This window comes from Asparagus officinalis, chromosome 6 (assembly GCF_001876935.1).
Source record: "Asparagus officinalis chromosome 6, Aspof.V1, whole genome shotgun sequence".
Lineage (NCBI taxonomy): Eukaryota > Viridiplantae > Streptophyta > Magnoliopsida > Asparagales > Asparagaceae > Asparagus > Asparagus officinalis.
The window spans coordinates 4,673,669-4,691,207 of NC_033799.1; the positions used below are offsets into that span (position 1 = coordinate 4,673,669).

At 38.8% G+C, this 17,539-nt stretch overlaps 2 protein-coding genes across 2 annotated transcripts; one reads left to right on the forward strand and one right to left on the reverse strand.

Annotated features, from left to right (window-relative positions):
• Nucleotides 2-9,917, forward strand: LOC109845640 (vesicle-associated protein 4-2-like; the record flags this gene model as incomplete). The annotated part of the gene is made up of 8 exons (XM_020414910.1): nucleotides 2-200; nucleotides 5,505-5,575; nucleotides 5,683-5,764; nucleotides 5,865-5,923; nucleotides 6,064-6,123; nucleotides 9,275-9,352; nucleotides 9,444-9,563; nucleotides 9,655-9,917. Coding segments are annotated over 8 exons (729 nt in total), but the record flags the coding sequence as incomplete, so codon positions are not given.
• On the reverse strand, nucleotides 14,573-17,090 carry LOC109844851 (sugar transport protein 1-like). Its single transcript, XM_020414007.1, has 5 exons — nucleotides 16,876-17,090; nucleotides 16,358-16,680; nucleotides 15,757-16,047; nucleotides 15,373-15,657; nucleotides 14,573-15,195 (listed from the first exon to the last, which is right to left on the reverse strand). Exons 1-5 carry the CDS (start codon nucleotides 17,006-17,008, stop codon nucleotides 14,761-14,763), a joined length of 1,467 nt encoding a protein of 488 aa, XP_020269596.1. The 5' UTR covers nucleotides 17,009-17,090; the 3' UTR covers nucleotides 14,573-14,760.

The window sequence follows — 17,539 nt, forward strand, 5'->3', positions numbered from 1 at the left end:
AAATAAGGATTCTTCGGCGACCCAGAGTTTGACCCGGAACCGGGTCCAGCTCGGTTCGGGTCGGAGCGTTAACGGGTCGACCCGGAGCAAGAACCCGGGTCCGGGTGCGAATCCGAAGTCGGTTTCTTCGGTGGCGAAATCGCTGTTGCCGACGATGAGAAGGCTTCGGCTTGATCCTGCAACTAAGCTCTATTTTCCTTGTGAGATTTTTTTTTAATAATTTTATTTATTTATTTATTTATTTGGGAAGTTGGGTTTTTTTTTTCCAACTGTTTTCTGATGGTTTTTATTATTATAAATATTCTATTTTGTGGGGTTTATGTTTTAGAGGTTGATCGGTTACAGAGCTCGGATACCTATGTTAGTTCTCTTTTTTTTTAATATATATTTTAATGGTTTGCATGTTTTAGTAAACTTTTTTTGGATTATTTGGATATTTGGAGCTATTTAGGGACCTGGGTTTTTTTAAGTAACAAAAGCTCTGATTTCTTGTTTACATAATTTGGTTATTTCGAGCTTAAATCAAATGTTAATTGATCTCTTTACTTGTTTCCCTATTGATGTAGAGAAATAGCTTAATTCTCAAATGAAAATGCCCATACTAATTTTTAGTTTTATATTATATAATTATGGGAGTTTTTTTATTTCCCGTGCTCTCTGTTTTTCCTTTGAAAATGGTTCGCAAGTTTTTTTTTTTTTTTTTTTGGGTTATTCAGATCGTTGGAGCTATCAAGGAAATTGCTTTTTTTCTTTCTTTCTTTTTTTCCCTCCATTTTTAATAATAATAAAAGGTCCAAGTTTATTATTAGCTTTGCTTTGCTGGGAATTTAGCTGTTAGATTTAGTGGAAATTTAGATATAGAAGCTTATAATTAATGTTTGAGTAATCCTTTTATTTGTTTCCTTATTGATGATGAAAGCATCATTTAGCTTAGGGATTCGGATCTGCTCCAGTTGGTTGAATTACAGGCTACAAAGCTTCCAAGCTGAAATCATGTTATGTAGTTCTCATTGTTATGCGTAGCGGAAATTTCGGCAACACCTCGGCTGCACAACAAGAGAGTAAGATCACAACGGAATTCCTGTTTCACAAAGGAAACAAGAACCGAAAACAAAATATCTCAACAAAGTGAGATATCAGCTCTTCCTCTCATCAGTTCTAGGACTGACTTGTCGATGGAACCTACAAATTATTACAAATCACGACAAGAATACAAATTTAACGTAGTTCGGCAAATTGCCTACGTCCACGGGTAAGGAGGGGGAGATCTACTATTAGAGGGAGAGATACAACTAGGGTTTACAATCACTCAATCTAAACCCTCAAACAATCTCTCAAATCCCTCACACAAAGGACAGCAGTCAAATACCCAAAGAACAGCCGCCAAAATCCAAAGGACAACAGCCAAACTTTCTTCTGCGTTTTGCCCTCTGCAGCAACGAAACCCTCTTTTACCCAAAAGTCGGGACAACAGCCAAACTTTCTTCTGCGTTTTGCCCTCTGCAGCAACGAAACCCTCTTTTACCCAAAAGTCGACTCCTGCACTGCTCCTAGTATAGTATAGCCGCCTGCCTATTTCTCCCTTCTGCCTTAACTTCGCACATCCACAAAAAACCTAGAAACCAATGTGTATTTATAAGCCTCAATCTCGGGTAGGCCTCTTTGTCCGTTGAACTAAACAAAGTCCACGTGGTTTGTGCCCCCCACATGACTCTGCCTCTGTAATCTCTTCACGAGGCACTTCAAAACCTCTTCGAAACCCGCTGGGCAATAGCCTCCCACGCAGTATTCAAGCTGAATTCGTGGCCCTGTTCACTTGCTTGAGAACGTGATTTTTCACGTGGCCCCCACACACCTTTCACAATTCTATCCACTCACCTGCGTTCACAATTCTCCACCTCGGCGAAGTTTTCACAAAACTGAGTCGACACCAACTAAACCAAATGTTTCACTTATTGCGTCCAGTACAAAGTGAAACGATTCACGACAACGGACTCAATCCACAACAAGTCGAGATCCAAATGAGAATGTGATCACTCTCCAAACGTCGGTATCAACTCACCAAATTAGTTGCATCATAAAGACTGCCTACGTATCCCCTTGCCCAAGGAATCAAGCCGTACGTAGTTCACCCCAATGACCTCCAAAGACCTCAATCCACTAGAAGAGTTCGCAACCTTTCTCCAACATCACGATCAAGTCTACGGCTGATAGCACCTCTAATGGTCCCAAATTAAAACAATCCAAACATCTCCATCTGAGATGAACCAATGACCATGTCCAAACTACGCCTATCAGCTGCACTCAAAATAATCAACACGTCATCTGCATCTGAAACCGAATGACCCTCATGCTGTGTCACCTCAGTTGAAGTCCCAAATAATACAGAATGACCTGGAGTATGTGGAGTAATATACATTCAATATGGAGTAACATCACTCTTCACCCATTGCGATGTCCTAATGATCTGATAACCACTCTCCACCTGTCGAGAGTCCAATGTGACATACCTCCTCAGAACGAAAACAGAAGCTCCCAAATGATAGCCAAACGAGCCTCTGGATCTCAAACGCGCAATCGGATCAAATTTCACATCCTTAATGTGTTCAAGTGCTGGGTAACCAAATAACCGACGCAACTCAAAATCTGAAGCAGCTCCACCAGATCCAAAATCTCTACATGCAACAGTCGGCAACCTATGCATAAGATGGTCCAAACATGTCGTAGCCCGCACACCAATGCCAATGCTCGACATCAAATGTCTATCCTCCTCCAGAAAGGAACAGCTCCCCAAATCTGTCATCTCGTTTCGTCGCCTTAAAGTTTCCACACAAATGAAGTGTCTCTAATTGTCGTGAGCTCGGCACAAACGCAACAAAGAACCCCTATCATAATCAAAACGTCGGGTTATCTTTCTATCAATACATTTTCTCCATCTGTTGCGGGCTTCTAGGACTTCACACCAACGGAACTTGATTGCAACCCATCAATACCTAGAACAATCCCCAACTGCGAAAACCACATACCTATTACCTCCCAATGATGCTCTCTTGAAAGGCCCCTGAATGATTGAATGAACACCCCTCAGAAGACCTCTCAAATGATGGATAGAAGTGTCAAACTCCACATCGGTCTTCTTGCTCATACCAATGGGTTCACAGGACTTCAAACTGCAGATCAAAGCACTCCTCAATAATCTATGCACGATATTATCAATCAAATAACCCAGCATCAAACAATGTCACAGTCTAGCGGAATTTGATGAAGTCGTCAGCTTCCTATCAATTGTCGTGCTTCCAAGCAAATAATACAAATTGTTCCTTTTGACGTCCTTCATCACAATCATGGATCCCAATGTGACCTTCAACGTGCATCCACCAAAATCATCCTATAATCAGCTGCCTCCAAAGTTCCAAGCGAAATGATATTCTTCGTCAATTGAGGAACGAATCTCACTTCCTTCAGCTTCCGAGTCATCCCGTCACACATCCTAATCCGAACGGTACCAATACCACCAATAGAGCATGCATGTCCATTACCGGTGAGCACAACATCCTCTTTTTCTAACTTCTGAAAGCTGAAGAACCAATCCCTCCTAGGACAAACGTGGTAAGAAGCATCCGAATCCAATATCCACTTTGTAGAGTTGGCAACACAAACTGACGGTAGTGCAGACAACGAATAGCCTGAAGAATCCGAATCTGAATTGTTGCTACTAGTCTTGACAACATTCACCTCTGAAGCTTGTACAGCTTTCCCCTTATTCTTCTTGGTTCGATCTAACTTTGGGCATTCAGCTTTCTAATGTTCATCTTCTTTACAAAAGGCATACTAATTCCTACGAATTTCACGATGTGCCCCTCTAGATTGCGACCTCCTTCTTCGGTTTGAACCACGGCCTTGAACTACTAATGCATCTCCCGATGTCTTCTCGGAGGGTTCGTCAACACTCTTCCTCAACTCATAACTCACCAACGCTAAGGTCACCTCCTTGTAACTAACAGTAGTTCTTCCATTAATCATAGTGAGAATAAAGGTACCATAATCATCCTCAGGCAACGAACATAAAAGTAGCATCGTCTTGTCTTCATCCTCAATCATGATATCCACATTGGTCATGTCTGAAAGTAGCTTCGTGAAGTTGTTAACATGCTCCCTGATGTAAACTCTCATCTTCATCTTGAACTGGTAAAACCTCTTCTTCAAGTAAAGTCGATTCTCAATGCTCTTAGTAAGATACTTTTCATTGAGTGGTTTTCACATCTTCTTCGTCGACGTCTCGTTCATCACATCATAAATAAGATCTGACGTCAAGCATGATCGAATAACTCCACACGCCCTACTATTCATCTTCTTCCAAATATTTTCTTTCATATCAGCAGGTTTCTCTTGCAACTCAAGAGTCTCTTCCAAGTTTTGAGCGTCCAACGCATCCATTACCTGGCACCTTCACAAACCGAAATTGATCTTGCCATCGAACTTCGGAACATCAATCTTCATGTTATTGATGCTCAAACTATGTATCGTCTTCGTAAGAGACGAACCTTATGTGCTTGACTCTCCCATGTTATTGATCTAACTCTTCAAATAAGAATCCAACAGCGAATCCTTCGAACAAGCTCTCAAGTCCAATCCGGAGCACTGATACCACTTGTTGTGCGCAGCGAAAATTTTGACAGCACCTCGGCTGCACAACAAGAGAGTAAGATCACAACGGAATTCCTGTTTCACAAAGGAAACAAGAACTGAAAGTAAAATATCTCAACAAAGTGAGATATCAGCTCTTCCTCTCATTAGTTCTAGGACTGACTTGTCGATGGAACCTACAAGCTATTACAAATCACGGCAAGAACACAAATTTAACGTGGTTCGGCAAATTTCCTACGTTCACGGGGTAAGGAGGGGGAGATCTACTATTAGAGGGAGAGATATAACTAGGGTTTACAATCACTCAATCTAAACCCTCAAACAATCTCTCAAATCCCTCACACAAAGGACAGCAGCCAAATACCCAAAGAACAGCCACCAAAACCCAAAGGACAACAGCCAAACTTTCTTCTGCGTTTTTCCCTCTGCAGCAACAAAACCCTCTTTTACCCAAAAGTCAGCTCCTTGCACTGCTTCTAGTATAGCCGCCTGCCTATTTCTCCCTTCTGCCTCAACTTCGCACACCCACAAAAAACCTAGAAACCAATGTGTATTTATAAGCCTCAATCTCGGGTGGGCCTCTTTGTCCGCTGAACTAAACAAAGTCCACGCGGTTTGTGCCCCCCACAGGACTCTGCCTCTGCAATCTCTTCACGAGGCACTTCGAAACCTCTTCGAAGCCCGCTGGGCAATAGCCTCCCACGCGGTATTCAAGCTGAATTCGTGGCCCTGTTCACTTGCTTGAGAACGTGATTTTTCACGTGGCCCCCAGACACCTTTCACAATCCTATCCATTCACGTGCGTTCACACTCATAAATTGTGTTAATTTTTTGTTACATTTGTTTGTTTGATGTAGATGAACCCGGGAAGCAGGTCAGAAGTGCGATCAGGATAAAGAATACGAGCAAGTCTCATGTAGCATTTAAGGTGTGAATATGTAGGCATTCGATATGCATACAAATTTCATTATTTGATATACAACGAAAAATCTTGGATGCAGCTCAATTTTAAGTATTTTGTTTTCATGGTTTCAGTTCCAAACCACTGCACCTAAGAGTTGCTTCATGCGTCCTCCTGGCGGTATATTGTCTCCTGGAGAGAGTATTATAGCAACCGGTAACGCTGTCTTTTTCCCCCCTGGTCAAATTTTCTTCATTCGAAGGTTCCCTGTTTACAAGGAGAGGGTTTTGATCTTAGTTTGGTTTCTGGATGACAGTTTTCAAGTTTGTGGAGCAACCAGAGAATAATGAGAAGCCACAAGATCAGAAAAGCAAGGTTAAGTTTAAGATTATGAGCTTGAAGGTGAAAAGAGAATAATGAGAAGCCACAAGATCAGAAAAGCAAGGTTAAGTTTAAGATTATGAGCTTGAAGGTGAAAGGGCCCATGGAGTATGTACCTGAGTCAGAAAAGCAAGGTTAAGTTTAAGATTATGAGCTTGAAGGTGAAAGGGCCCATGGAGTATGTACCTGAGTTGGTAAGTTGCTATTTTGATTGCTTTGCATTCATTTGTGTTGTTAGTGTTGGAGCTTTTACTTTCTACAATTATTATGGTTAGAAATTGCTTCCTGCCTGTTAACCCGACGGTACTACGATGGCATATGGATGTAAATTGCATTAAGCAAATTGGCATGCTTTTGGTTGTTTCATTGACATAAAGAGGAAAAAAAATAACGGGAAATGAGTAAACCATCATCACTTCTCCATGATAAAACCGAAAGTTGAGCTTCTCCTTCTTTTTTTTTCCCTCTCAAATTGGAAATCATTTATTACAGCCTCAGCCCCAAGGTTTAGGTAGATTGTTTTCGTACTTCCAAATGGAATCGGCTGTTGAAGATTCAGTTGTCGGCTACTGGATTTGTCATTTTCTTTCATTATTTGATCACCATGGATTGGGTTATTTAGAAACTGATCCACTAATGGGGTTTTGTGTGAATAATTTCATGTTTTTTGGTTCTGACAATGTGGTTTGAATTATGTATTCTGGATAGAGTTTAAAGAATGTACATATGATCCAACAGTGGAGAAAAAATATGCCAACTAAAGTGAAAGTTTTTGGGATTTTAATTTTATGTTGTCATTTTCTGAATAAGTTAAAGCTTGTCACTGGATGCTGGTTGTTAATTGTCGTTTCATACCGTTAGATTATATGTTTTTTTGTGTAGTGTACGTAGCATCTAAAAGTTTTAAAGCATGCAATCAAAAACGTTCTTTTTCTGGTAAACTTGCTTCATGTGCTGTTCATTTTCTCTACCAAGTCTAATTTATAGCAGCTCCCCATGTAGCATCGGTACTGCTATCCTGGATTTGTAACCTTCTAGCAGACCATGCCCGACACTCTGACACCCCCACCAGATACCGACACTTCCTTGGTACTCTTGTGATATGTACATATACCCATTCAAATGAGTCTGGACGCATATAATATATGTTTTAACATAAAACACAATCATACTTCTTGGACATATATCCTACACTTCAAAGGCATTTCTTTATTGATATTACATATTTGAAATATCTGATTATTTTCATGTAAACCATAGGCTGTACCAGAAAATGCTATAAAATATCGACCAATATAATACTACTTTAGATAATTTCCAGCAATTTCTATAAAGGTGAAGAGCAAAGTCATTTTCCTTTTGCAAAGTCATAAAAATGTATGGTGACAAAAAAATTAGCATATATGTCATCATTATATGTTTTTATTCATTTTCCTTTTGCAAAGTCATAAAAATGTATGGTGACAAAAAAATTAGTAGTCAGACTTTTGAATGCATGAACGTGAACTTGTGTACAGTGTTATCGAGGCACAAGGCGTAATGCGGGGCGCAAAGGTCCCTTACGCGCACCATGCGCAGGGCGCACAACGAGGCGCGCACCTCACTAATTAAGGCGCATAACTCAAACTAATATTTGCCAACATCATAAGACAGAAACCTATAAGCAACATATTAGTTACCTACATCCAAAATTATGAGAATATCAACTTAAATCATCAAATTACGCTAACTGAATTTTTAAAGTAACAAAAAGATGCAAGAAACATGTATTTAAATCATCAAATTAAGTGATTAACAATTATGAGCATATGTTTATAAATTGTCACATAAAAAGACTAAGTAATATAATTAACAAACATGACTGTTCATAATTTTCTAGTTAGTATTCTTAATTGATATTTGCTAGTTAGCATGAAAAGATGAAGAATGAATGTAATAATTACATATTTACATGTTCATAATTTGCTAGTTAGCATGCTAATTAGAGAAGAAAGTTACAATTAACAAACAAGTATACTAAATTACTAATTATTATTTCTTTTTTATAGGTTAAACATGAAAAGATGAAAATAGATTAGCAACTAGTAAGAAAGAGTATATTACATTTTTATAGGTTAAACATGAAAAGATGAAAATAGATTAGCAACTAGTAAGAAAGAGTATATTACATGATATAAATATGTAATTATGTAAATTATTTTAAAAAAATAGAAGAAAGAGTATGCTACATAACACAGGTGCGAAGCGCACGCGAGGCGCGCGCCTCGCTGCGTGCAGCGCCCCGCTTCACATGCGGGGCTCATTTCCCTCAGGCCGAAGCGCCCCGCGCCCGGGCGCGCCTCAATAAGCATGCTTGTGTATGTATGCAGTATGCATGTATATGAACTCGCCCTTTATAATAATAATGACTATAATTATCATTATAATATTATGTGTATTATATATTATAATAAGATTCATCTTCTGGTGTCTCCGTATCCTACTTTTTGAAGAATTTTGTTGTTGGTTGTCTGTACCCGTGTTTTACCCTTGTCCGTGTCTGTCTCCATGCCACTTAGGCAGCTCCTCATAATCAATAAAATTGTCTAATTTCTCCTTGCTACCAATTAGCAGAATGTATAGATCTAATCAAAATATTTGTACTGCATATCTATCTGCTAATGTTATCTGATAGATGGTAAATATGCGATACCTGAATTTATAATCTGTAGAAAGAGTCATACCGTGTGGTTCTACCTTCTTTAAATTTGTTCGAATGCGCTTAAGGCGTAAATGTATATAGTAAAACTAGTCAGGTAGCATTTGGTGATATAGAATCTATAGAGAAGAAGATATATTTTAAACTTCTAGCACTGTGCTTTTCATCAGAGTAGATACTCATTTTATGTATTAGATTGATTTTGTTCTCTTCCAAAAAATGAAAATAACTTCTTTCTATAAACAATAGGTCTAAGTAATTCTAATGGAGAAATATTTTTCTGGAAAATGATGTTCCTTTCTAATTGTAAGTAACAATTGGCTAACTAATAATAGATTCTAGAGATTTTGTCACTCCCATGTTCCTTTTTGGACTAGCTTATCATAAATAGGTTTACTTTAAGTTGATGGGCTTTTAATCTGATTCATCATCATTATCATCCAAACCTACTTCCATTTACTTAGTAGCTCCAGATTTCAAGCTAACTAGAAGATGTTAGAAAATTATGCCAAAACTTTTAACTAACTCTCCCAACGATTCATCAAACCTACTTTCTTTCGTGGGACTTTCCTTTATTAAAGTTTTCCTTTTTTTTAGTCGAGTTTTCTCTTGCATTTTAAAAAAACTAAACTATGTCCGTTGAACAGTTTGACGAGCAAAAAGACCAGGTCGCTATTGAAAAAATCCTACGAGTTGTCTTCTTGGATGTTGATCGTCCTAGCCCTGTAAGCCGCATTTTACCCTGTTACCTTTTCTTTTTCATGCATAACATTTTAAATAATTGATTAAATAAACTATATCATTGTGTCATTGAAGCAATTGGATAAACTGAAACGCCAGCTGGCAGAAGCTGAGGCTGCTCTGGAGGCACGCAAGAAGCCTCCTGAAGATAATGGCCCTAGGATTGTTGGCGAAGGACTTGTGATCGATGAATGGGTAATTGCTATCATCTATATTATCTGATTCAAGCCGCAATTTGTCCCCCCTTACAATTATTTTTCTTATTTCTCGCTTTTATATATTTCAGAAAGAACGAAGGGAGAGATACCTAGCTCAGCAGCAAGTTGAAGTTGTTGATTCAGTGTAAATCGCAGTTGATCTGTTGATGTAAGCCTTTGTTTTGTTCTGTTGAAGTATATGGTTAGTTTGTGCTGTAGCGAGTGAGCTTGTTTCTGCTCATCCTCTTCTGTTTTCGAGATTTTCAGGGGTTTGTCGAAAGGTGTTTGTTAAAAATAAATAGTGTGCATATAATTTTGCATGAAACTTTGACGTCTATGTTTGCTTGTTCTAGGTTTTGCGTTGTTACCTGTAAATGATAAGGTTTTTTGCTTAGTCAATTGATCTAGTTTCCTTAGTTGCGTTTACTCTTTACAGATGCACTACAGACTACAGAGGACAAATACGTACATTTCTACTTCAATTTTGTGTTTTGATTAATGCTAGGCATTTTAATGTACAGCTCAAATCATTATTATGCCCACTCTTTTTTCTTTTTCTTTTACATGTTTCTCTCTGCTCATGCAAGTTCCTTGAAATACGAAATGTAGATGCATTTCATGGTCTAGAAATAATTTTTTCGTTACGCAAGTCTTGAGTTTGATAAACCTTAACAGGGTCATTTTTGCTTCTAGATTGCATTCATTGGATCAACCGTGGCTTGTTAATATCTACTTGCATAAATGTCGTGTAATATGTGCTTGTGAATAATGGCAAATATAATTGGAGACGTGAAGGCTGTGAATTTGTTTATTCTTGAATACAAGATACCAAGTGCCATGCACTGAAAATTTTTATTGCAAATCTGCCACTTAGCGATATAAAGGATGGCTCAATGCACGTGGACTTGAACCCGTGACCTCCAGGTTTTATAAAGCTGCAACCTATTCATGACACTTAATCCATATTAATGATATGTTTATCAATATTCAAATATAATCCTTCCTTTCCTCCCTGTACACAAATTCATGACATTCCCATTTTCTTCAGAGCGCGTGATCATATGGGTGTGCAAAATATAGAATTTTGGCAAATACTTACTGAAAAGAGTTTGCGAGACTTAAAATTTAAAATCATCCGATTCTCAGTCGCCAAAAAAATGTTGGGGATTTAGAGTAAAAGATATTGGAGGAGATGAAGGAATTTAAGAGTAAGTGGATGATCCATGAAATGAGGTAGGAGAGGGAGTGAGGGAGGATGAAGGGTTAAGGTATAGGAAGAATAAGGGAATGAGGAAGAAGATGGGAAGGAGAAGGAAGAAGATAGTGGAAAAAGAGGTTTTTTTTTTTTACAAATTTCAGAAACTTAGGGAAAGGAGACGAGTTAATTTAAAAATCATGAGAGATTAAGTGGTATATATATATAATTTCTTTAATTTTTTGCTAAAAATTACTCCGACGATCAGAAAAGTCTATTTGTCATCAACTTGTCACTTTTATGTCAAATTGTCGCCGGCGTCACTCTTTAGGCCAAAGTGGTAAAGAAGTGTCACTATTTAGACCAATCTAGTATTTTAGTCATGATGAATATACACCTCATATATTTCTCCAAAAAACAATATGAAACTAAAAAATTCCATGGTTACCAAACTGCCATAAGGGACCCACAATGTACGCATACCTGCCTCTTCAAATACAAATACAAGAGCAATCAAGGGCCAGATGCATCAAAAAGGAGAGATGGAGACAATAATCAAGAGATTGCAAACAATAGAGAAAAGAAAAAATTGCAGCTAAAGTGGAACAATGGCCTTTTATTTAGATGAATCCCTGTCATATTCATTTCATTTTCCAAGTCCCTAGTTTTCTCATATATTAGCAAACGACGTTTTATTATGCATCATGTTCTTCAAAGTTTAAGTACAGTAGGATAATAGATTGCATTTTTACCTACCTGCCAAAGCAAAAGAATGTATCACAATTTATTGTAGAAAAACAGGAAAAGTAAAAAAAGGAAAAAAAAAACTATTGTTACATAAAACTCCAATTCTCATGAGTTATTTAAAATTAATCATCAGAAATATAGAACATAACATTAATTTCCCCAATTTGAGGGACTAAATTAATTTGAAATGATTTAAAAATTGGGGGATCCAATAGCAATTTCCATGAATTTAACATGATTTGACAGGCCATAGACAAATTTTCTTTTTCAAAATATTCAAAATTTAACAGGCTAATATAAAAAAACCGTTTTTATGAAGTAAACGTGAAATATTTTGTGTATCTTAGATTCTTGACCCTCCAAGATAAAATTTCTAACCCTGTAGGTCCCGTTTGACAAAGAATATTAAGCTAGAGTGATTAAAGAGAAGGATTAATATAGTTAAACTAATCGATAATCCGAACGACTAAATTATTAACCCATTATATAAGTTTTATTTTAGCCATTGTGATCATTTTTAGCGTGTGAGAATAACAAAGATTTTGACTATTTTCTTTATAATTAGAGGGATTAACTCTTAATCTTTCTAAATAGAAGTATTAGTAAACCTCTCATTTTGAGGGGTTAACTCATTTTAATCCCTCCAAAGGGTTTAGCTTAACCCTTCAGCATTTTTTGCGTTTGGAAAGTTAATAGAGGGTTAACTCGCTTTAACCTTTCTGTATATTTCTTATGTTTGGCGGGTTAAAAAGGGATTAGTTAAGTCTTCTTAACTCCTCACCTAACCATTTGCCAAACGACGCCAACAGGTGCACCCGCAAAGTGTGCACATGCACGTAAAGCTAGTCCAGTTCCCCGTTTCAATCAAACAGTGGGCTCTACTCACGGTTTCAGTGAGTAGAAGCCGCTGGTTTTCCCAAAACACCGTTTCATTTTCATTTTCAATTTTTTTTTTTTTTTTGTTTTTTTAAAGTTCCTAGCTTCATTTAAATTAGTAAACCTCTCATTTTGAGGGGTTAACTCATTTTAATCCCTCCAAAGGGTTTAGCTTAACCCTTCAGCATTTTTTGCGTTTGGAAAGTTAATAGAGGGTTAACTCGCTTTAACCTTTCTGTATATTTCTTATGTTTGGCGGGTTAAAAAGGGATTAGTTAAGTCTTCTTAACTCCTCACCTAACCATTTGCCAAACGACGCCAACAGGTGCACCCGCAAAGTGTGCACATGCACGTAAAGCTAGTCCAGTTCCCCGTTTCAATCAAACAGTGGGCTCTACTCACGGTTTCAGTGAGTAGAAGCCGCTGGTTTTCCCAAAACACCGTTTCATTTTCATTTTCAATTTTTTTTTTTTTTTTGTCTTTTTAAAGTTCCTAGCTTCATTTAACTCGAACCTTTGTTAGAATTTAGATACTACTCCTCCGCTTATCATCGACATACCGCGTAGCTAGCATGAAGGCCGCCGCTGAGCAGAAAGATCACGCAGCGAAGCCTAGCTCTTCCGTCCTCAAACGCAAGGGTTCTCTTTTCGGATGGTCGACGGCTCAACTCAGCCCAGGCCGCGGGTCTAGCGCCTTGAGCTCTGGGGAGTCGCTTAGAATGGTGTGGTATTTGAGCTGTTGGGGCCCAAACTAAAGATTACTAGGAGATGAGAAAAATAATTAACTAAGTATTTATCCGTGGGTTGTCTGAGGGGATGTAAGTATTATGTACGAGTAGTAGTTATGGAATTAATACATGTAAAAATAGAGGAATCGAGATTATACATGCGTATTATTTCGAATCAGATTAATTGTTGATGATTTCAGACGAGAGAAATTGCTGCCGGATGGGGACTTTGCTAGCTAGCACGTACAGCAAATTAATTGCGTAAATGGCTTTTTTGTTTTTTATTAACCTTTTCTATCTAGTGAACGAACTCTAAGATCGCCTCTTATAAAATAAAAATCTCTCATTTTAATTGTTGTTTACTGATCACTCGTGTTTTTCTTTTGGAAATGGCGTATTAATTAATAATCCTATCTAAGCTTACTGAGGAAATGGCGAGCACAGCTACGAAGACCGTAGGAAAAGGCGAAGGATCAGATTTGGGTATTGTGCGATCGACCGCCAACGTGCACGAGGATGAGTTCTGTTCAGTATCAGGTCGCGGTCGACTGCGAGTGGCGCGGCGGGGCCGACCGCCAAAAGTCCAGAGACTCGGGAAAGTTTCTGTCGTTTTCACGGTCGACCGCGATGGGTTTTGCGGTCGACCGGCCAAACCCTGTAGGATTTTTTAGTCTCGGTCGTTGGATCCAGTCGACCGCGAGTGGTTCTGTGGTCAACCGCGAGTCGGGTCTAAGCTAGGTTTTGATTTTCAACCCGTTTCGTTTCTGTATTGATATATAAGTCTAATCCTAATTAATTAGGGTTAAGCAAGGACGTTTTGAGCAGTCTTTGAGAGGGGATTGTTATATCCAATTGTGGGAGAGTTGTGAGAGATTTAGAGGCTTTGTTTTAGGGTTTATTTGAGAGATTTGTAATTCTATTTGTATTCTCTTGATTTTTGATAGTAAGAACTCCCCCCTCCTTGCCCCATGGACGTAGCCAACTTGCCGGACCACGTAAAATTCGTTTGTTTAATTTGCTGTGATATTATGTTTGGCTTAATATTGGCTGTGATTTATCTCGTTCTTGTTCGTGTGGTTTTAAGCTTCCGTCACGCCCAACACTTACAACACATCCATTTGAGATTAATCCGAGCCTTGATCTATACGAATACACCCCACCTCTCGCGGGATACCTCATTAGAATGGTTTATTAGCTTGTGGCTCCTCTTCGCAGAACTTGATTAAATTTCAGGTTGTAGACTTAAAGATCATCTAATGGTCAGTGAGGATATCAAGATTCGAATAGGGTAACCTTCTTAACCATTATTTGATCGTGTGGATGAGTTAAAGATTAAGAAACGAAATAAATTTGATAGAGGTGGCAATTATTAATATTTTTGTTCCCTTCAGACGTTCATGCACAAAATTAAGAAACTACTTGATAACGGTGAGTTTTTTCACGCATCTCTTACGTACATACATAGCAGAAACTTACCAGGGACAGTTAATTAATGCATCTGAAATAAATACACAGAATAATAAATTAAAATCCCAAATAAACTCACAATTACTTGTGTCGATTATTACAGGCGCAATCCGTCTAAGCTGAAGAAAATTATCACAAACACCTAAAACATCAATTCTAATTAACCAAACTAGCATCAAATCCTTACACCTGCGACTCATCCTCCTCAGTAAACCTGCTCCAAAACCAGTGGTTCTTCCATACGCGAGTCATTTCTTCGATCGGCACGTTCTTTGTTTCAGGAACGAAGAAGTAGACAAACACGGTCATGACGGCCACCCATGAGCCGAAGAAGAAGAAGAGCCCGAACTTGAAGTGACAAAGCATGGGGAGAAACGCCTGAGCAATGAAGAAGGTGAACAACATGTTAACCGACACGTTGATGCTCTGGCCGGCTGATCGAATCTCTAGAGGGAAGATTTCACTGGGGATCAGCCACCCGAGAGGTCCCCATGACCAAGCGAAAGCCGAAACGAAGACGCAGATGAGGACTACGAGCCCCATTGCGTAGTTCTTTGTCAAGTCATCCGCGATGCCCGTCGTCCCGAATTTTTTCATCACCATTATGCCTACGAGTAGCTGTAAAATGAAATATCGTATCAGCTAGCAAAAAAGGATGGTATGCTTGCAATGAAATCATGTGAAAAACAAAATATCTTAGGTTGGTATAAGTATCAAATAAAAATAATTACATATAACTTATTAGAAGTAGCTAGGATTTAGTTGACAGTTAAATGAGCCGGAAGTTCAGAGTACCTGAGAAGCAATCATCTGAAGCCCTCCTTCCAAAAGCAAAACCCTCCTCCCAAACCTATCAACAGTCCCAATCGACACGAACGTCGCGAACACATTGACAACCCCGCTCACCACCGACGAAATAAGCGATGCATCGTCCCCGAACCCTATCGTCTTGAACAACACGGGCGCATAGAACATGATCACGTTAATCCCCGTCAGCTGCTGGAAGGACGGTATCATAATCGACATTATCAGCTGTGGCCTGTGCTTCCTCTTCAAAATATTCCTCCACGGATGTTGTACCTGTCAACCGAGAGAAGTCGACAGTGTTCTCGTTATATATGCCGAAGATATCCTGTACAAGTACAAAAAGAACAGTCGTATGTTACATGTTAACCGTACCATCTTCGCCTCTTGGCTCGCGGCAACCAAGTCTTCGAACTCCGCTTTGATGTCGGAGGTGCCTCGGATGCGCTGGAGTTGAAGCTTGGCCTTTTCATCGTAGCCGCGTTCGATGAGGGAGTTTGGGGTGTCGGGGAGGAAAAGGGCGCCTAAGGTGATGGAGATCTTGGAGGTACCGTAGTTGATGAGGTTGGCGGCGAAGATGCCGATGGTGGTCATTAGCTGGAAGCCTATGTTTAGCATGCCCCGAAGGCGGGCAGGGGCCATTTCAGAGAGGTAGACGGGGACTGACTGCAATTGAATTTTCAACGTCACACGCAGTCTAAATAAGCAAATTTTATCAGAACGTTTGCATGTTAAAAGGTTTTTCTGCTGACATTCGTGTTAGAATTTGAAATTTGCAGGCATTTCTTTCTGTAACGACATGTGGTGTTCATCGGAGGATGTGTGAATTAATTCTTCCCGAATAAGTGTTTATACATATTTCATGGCAGTAAGGTTTTTTTCCCCCCAAGAAATATGATTCATGAAGATTTCATGCACAGACTGAATGATACCAGACATAAATGAACAAAGATTCAAGAAATATTGCAAAGATTACCTGGTTTGCAAACCCAACCCCAATTCCAAGCAAAATCCTTCCAACAATAAGCATGAGTACATTTTGTGCAGACCCATTGAGCGCAGCACCTACAAGAAACGTGATGCCTCCTCCAAACATAGACCATTTTCTTCCTAAAACCCGAGTCACAGTCGACGCAAAGAAGGAGGCGATAAGAGCGGCTAGATACAGCGACGATGTGAACGTCGTGAGCAACTGGCTGTCGAATTTGCAATACTGGTTTGTCCCCGTATCTTCTTTCATTTTGTGATACACCGATGGGAAGAACTTTATCAGGAAAGAATCCATCGACGTAACTCCCCCTGTCAAAATGAAACCATTGCGATAAAACACATTAGGGAAATACTGGCTAAATGAGCTGCCGGCTCATACCCATTTTTTTCCATACATAAAACAGCTTGCATCATCATCGCCGTCGTCATGAAATTCTATATGTACAATATTCGAGATAAAGTTTACTAGGTAAGGAGAGAAAATATTAGGAAAAAGAAAAATACCAGAGATCCCAATATCATAGCCAAAAATGAGACCACCACATGAAGCAATGAGGCAACTTATGAAGACAAATGGTGTCATCTTTCCCGGGTAATCTTTGCCCGTGCCTTTATCAACAAAAGTACCACCTGCCATTGATACTAACTTAACTCTGTATCCAAAAAAAAAAAATTATAATTCTAAGAGAATTTTTTTAAAAAAAATAGTAGAGTAGAGAGTAAAGAGTGAGAGAATAAATGTAAGAGAGAGAATTGAGAAGAAGATGAAATGAGTGAGTTTATAAAGGAGGCTAGTAGTGAGTAGATTTTTTAGGATCATGGGATAATCCCCCCCATTTGATCCGATCAAATAAAAGTTTGTTACTTTGATGAGAGATAATCTCCTTATTTTTCTCCAAAGTTTGCATAGTTGTTACTTGGCTAAGGAAATTCTACCGTTGATTTGAACTTAGGTTTCACGTTTCAATGATTTAGAAAGGTTCAAATTTGATTGGGGAGTAAATTTCGGAAAATAATTTCCCCCCCTAGCATTTGACAATGAACTAATTATCTTTTTATTTTTTTTGTGTGGATAAAACTAGTTATCCAACTTTTTGTGGATAAAACGAATTATCTAAGTAAGATATAATGTTAACACAAATAGCGGAGAGATTTACTTGCTTGAAGA

Excerpts from the sequence above, each read along its gene's own strand:
- LOC109844851 (XM_020414007.1), bottom strand. The coding sequence starts at position 17,008 with ATGGCAGGTGGTACTTTTGTTGATAAAGGCACGGGCAAAGATTACCCG. Across the intron at positions 15,658-15,756 it reads CGAGCCAAGAGGCGAAGATG|GTACAACATCCGTGGAGGAA; the intron begins GTACGGTTAACA and ends CTCGGTTGACAG. Across the intron at positions 15,196-15,372 it reads TTCAGATGATTGCTTCTCAG|CTACTCGTAGGCATAATGGT; the intron begins GTACTCTGAACT and ends TTCATTTTACAG.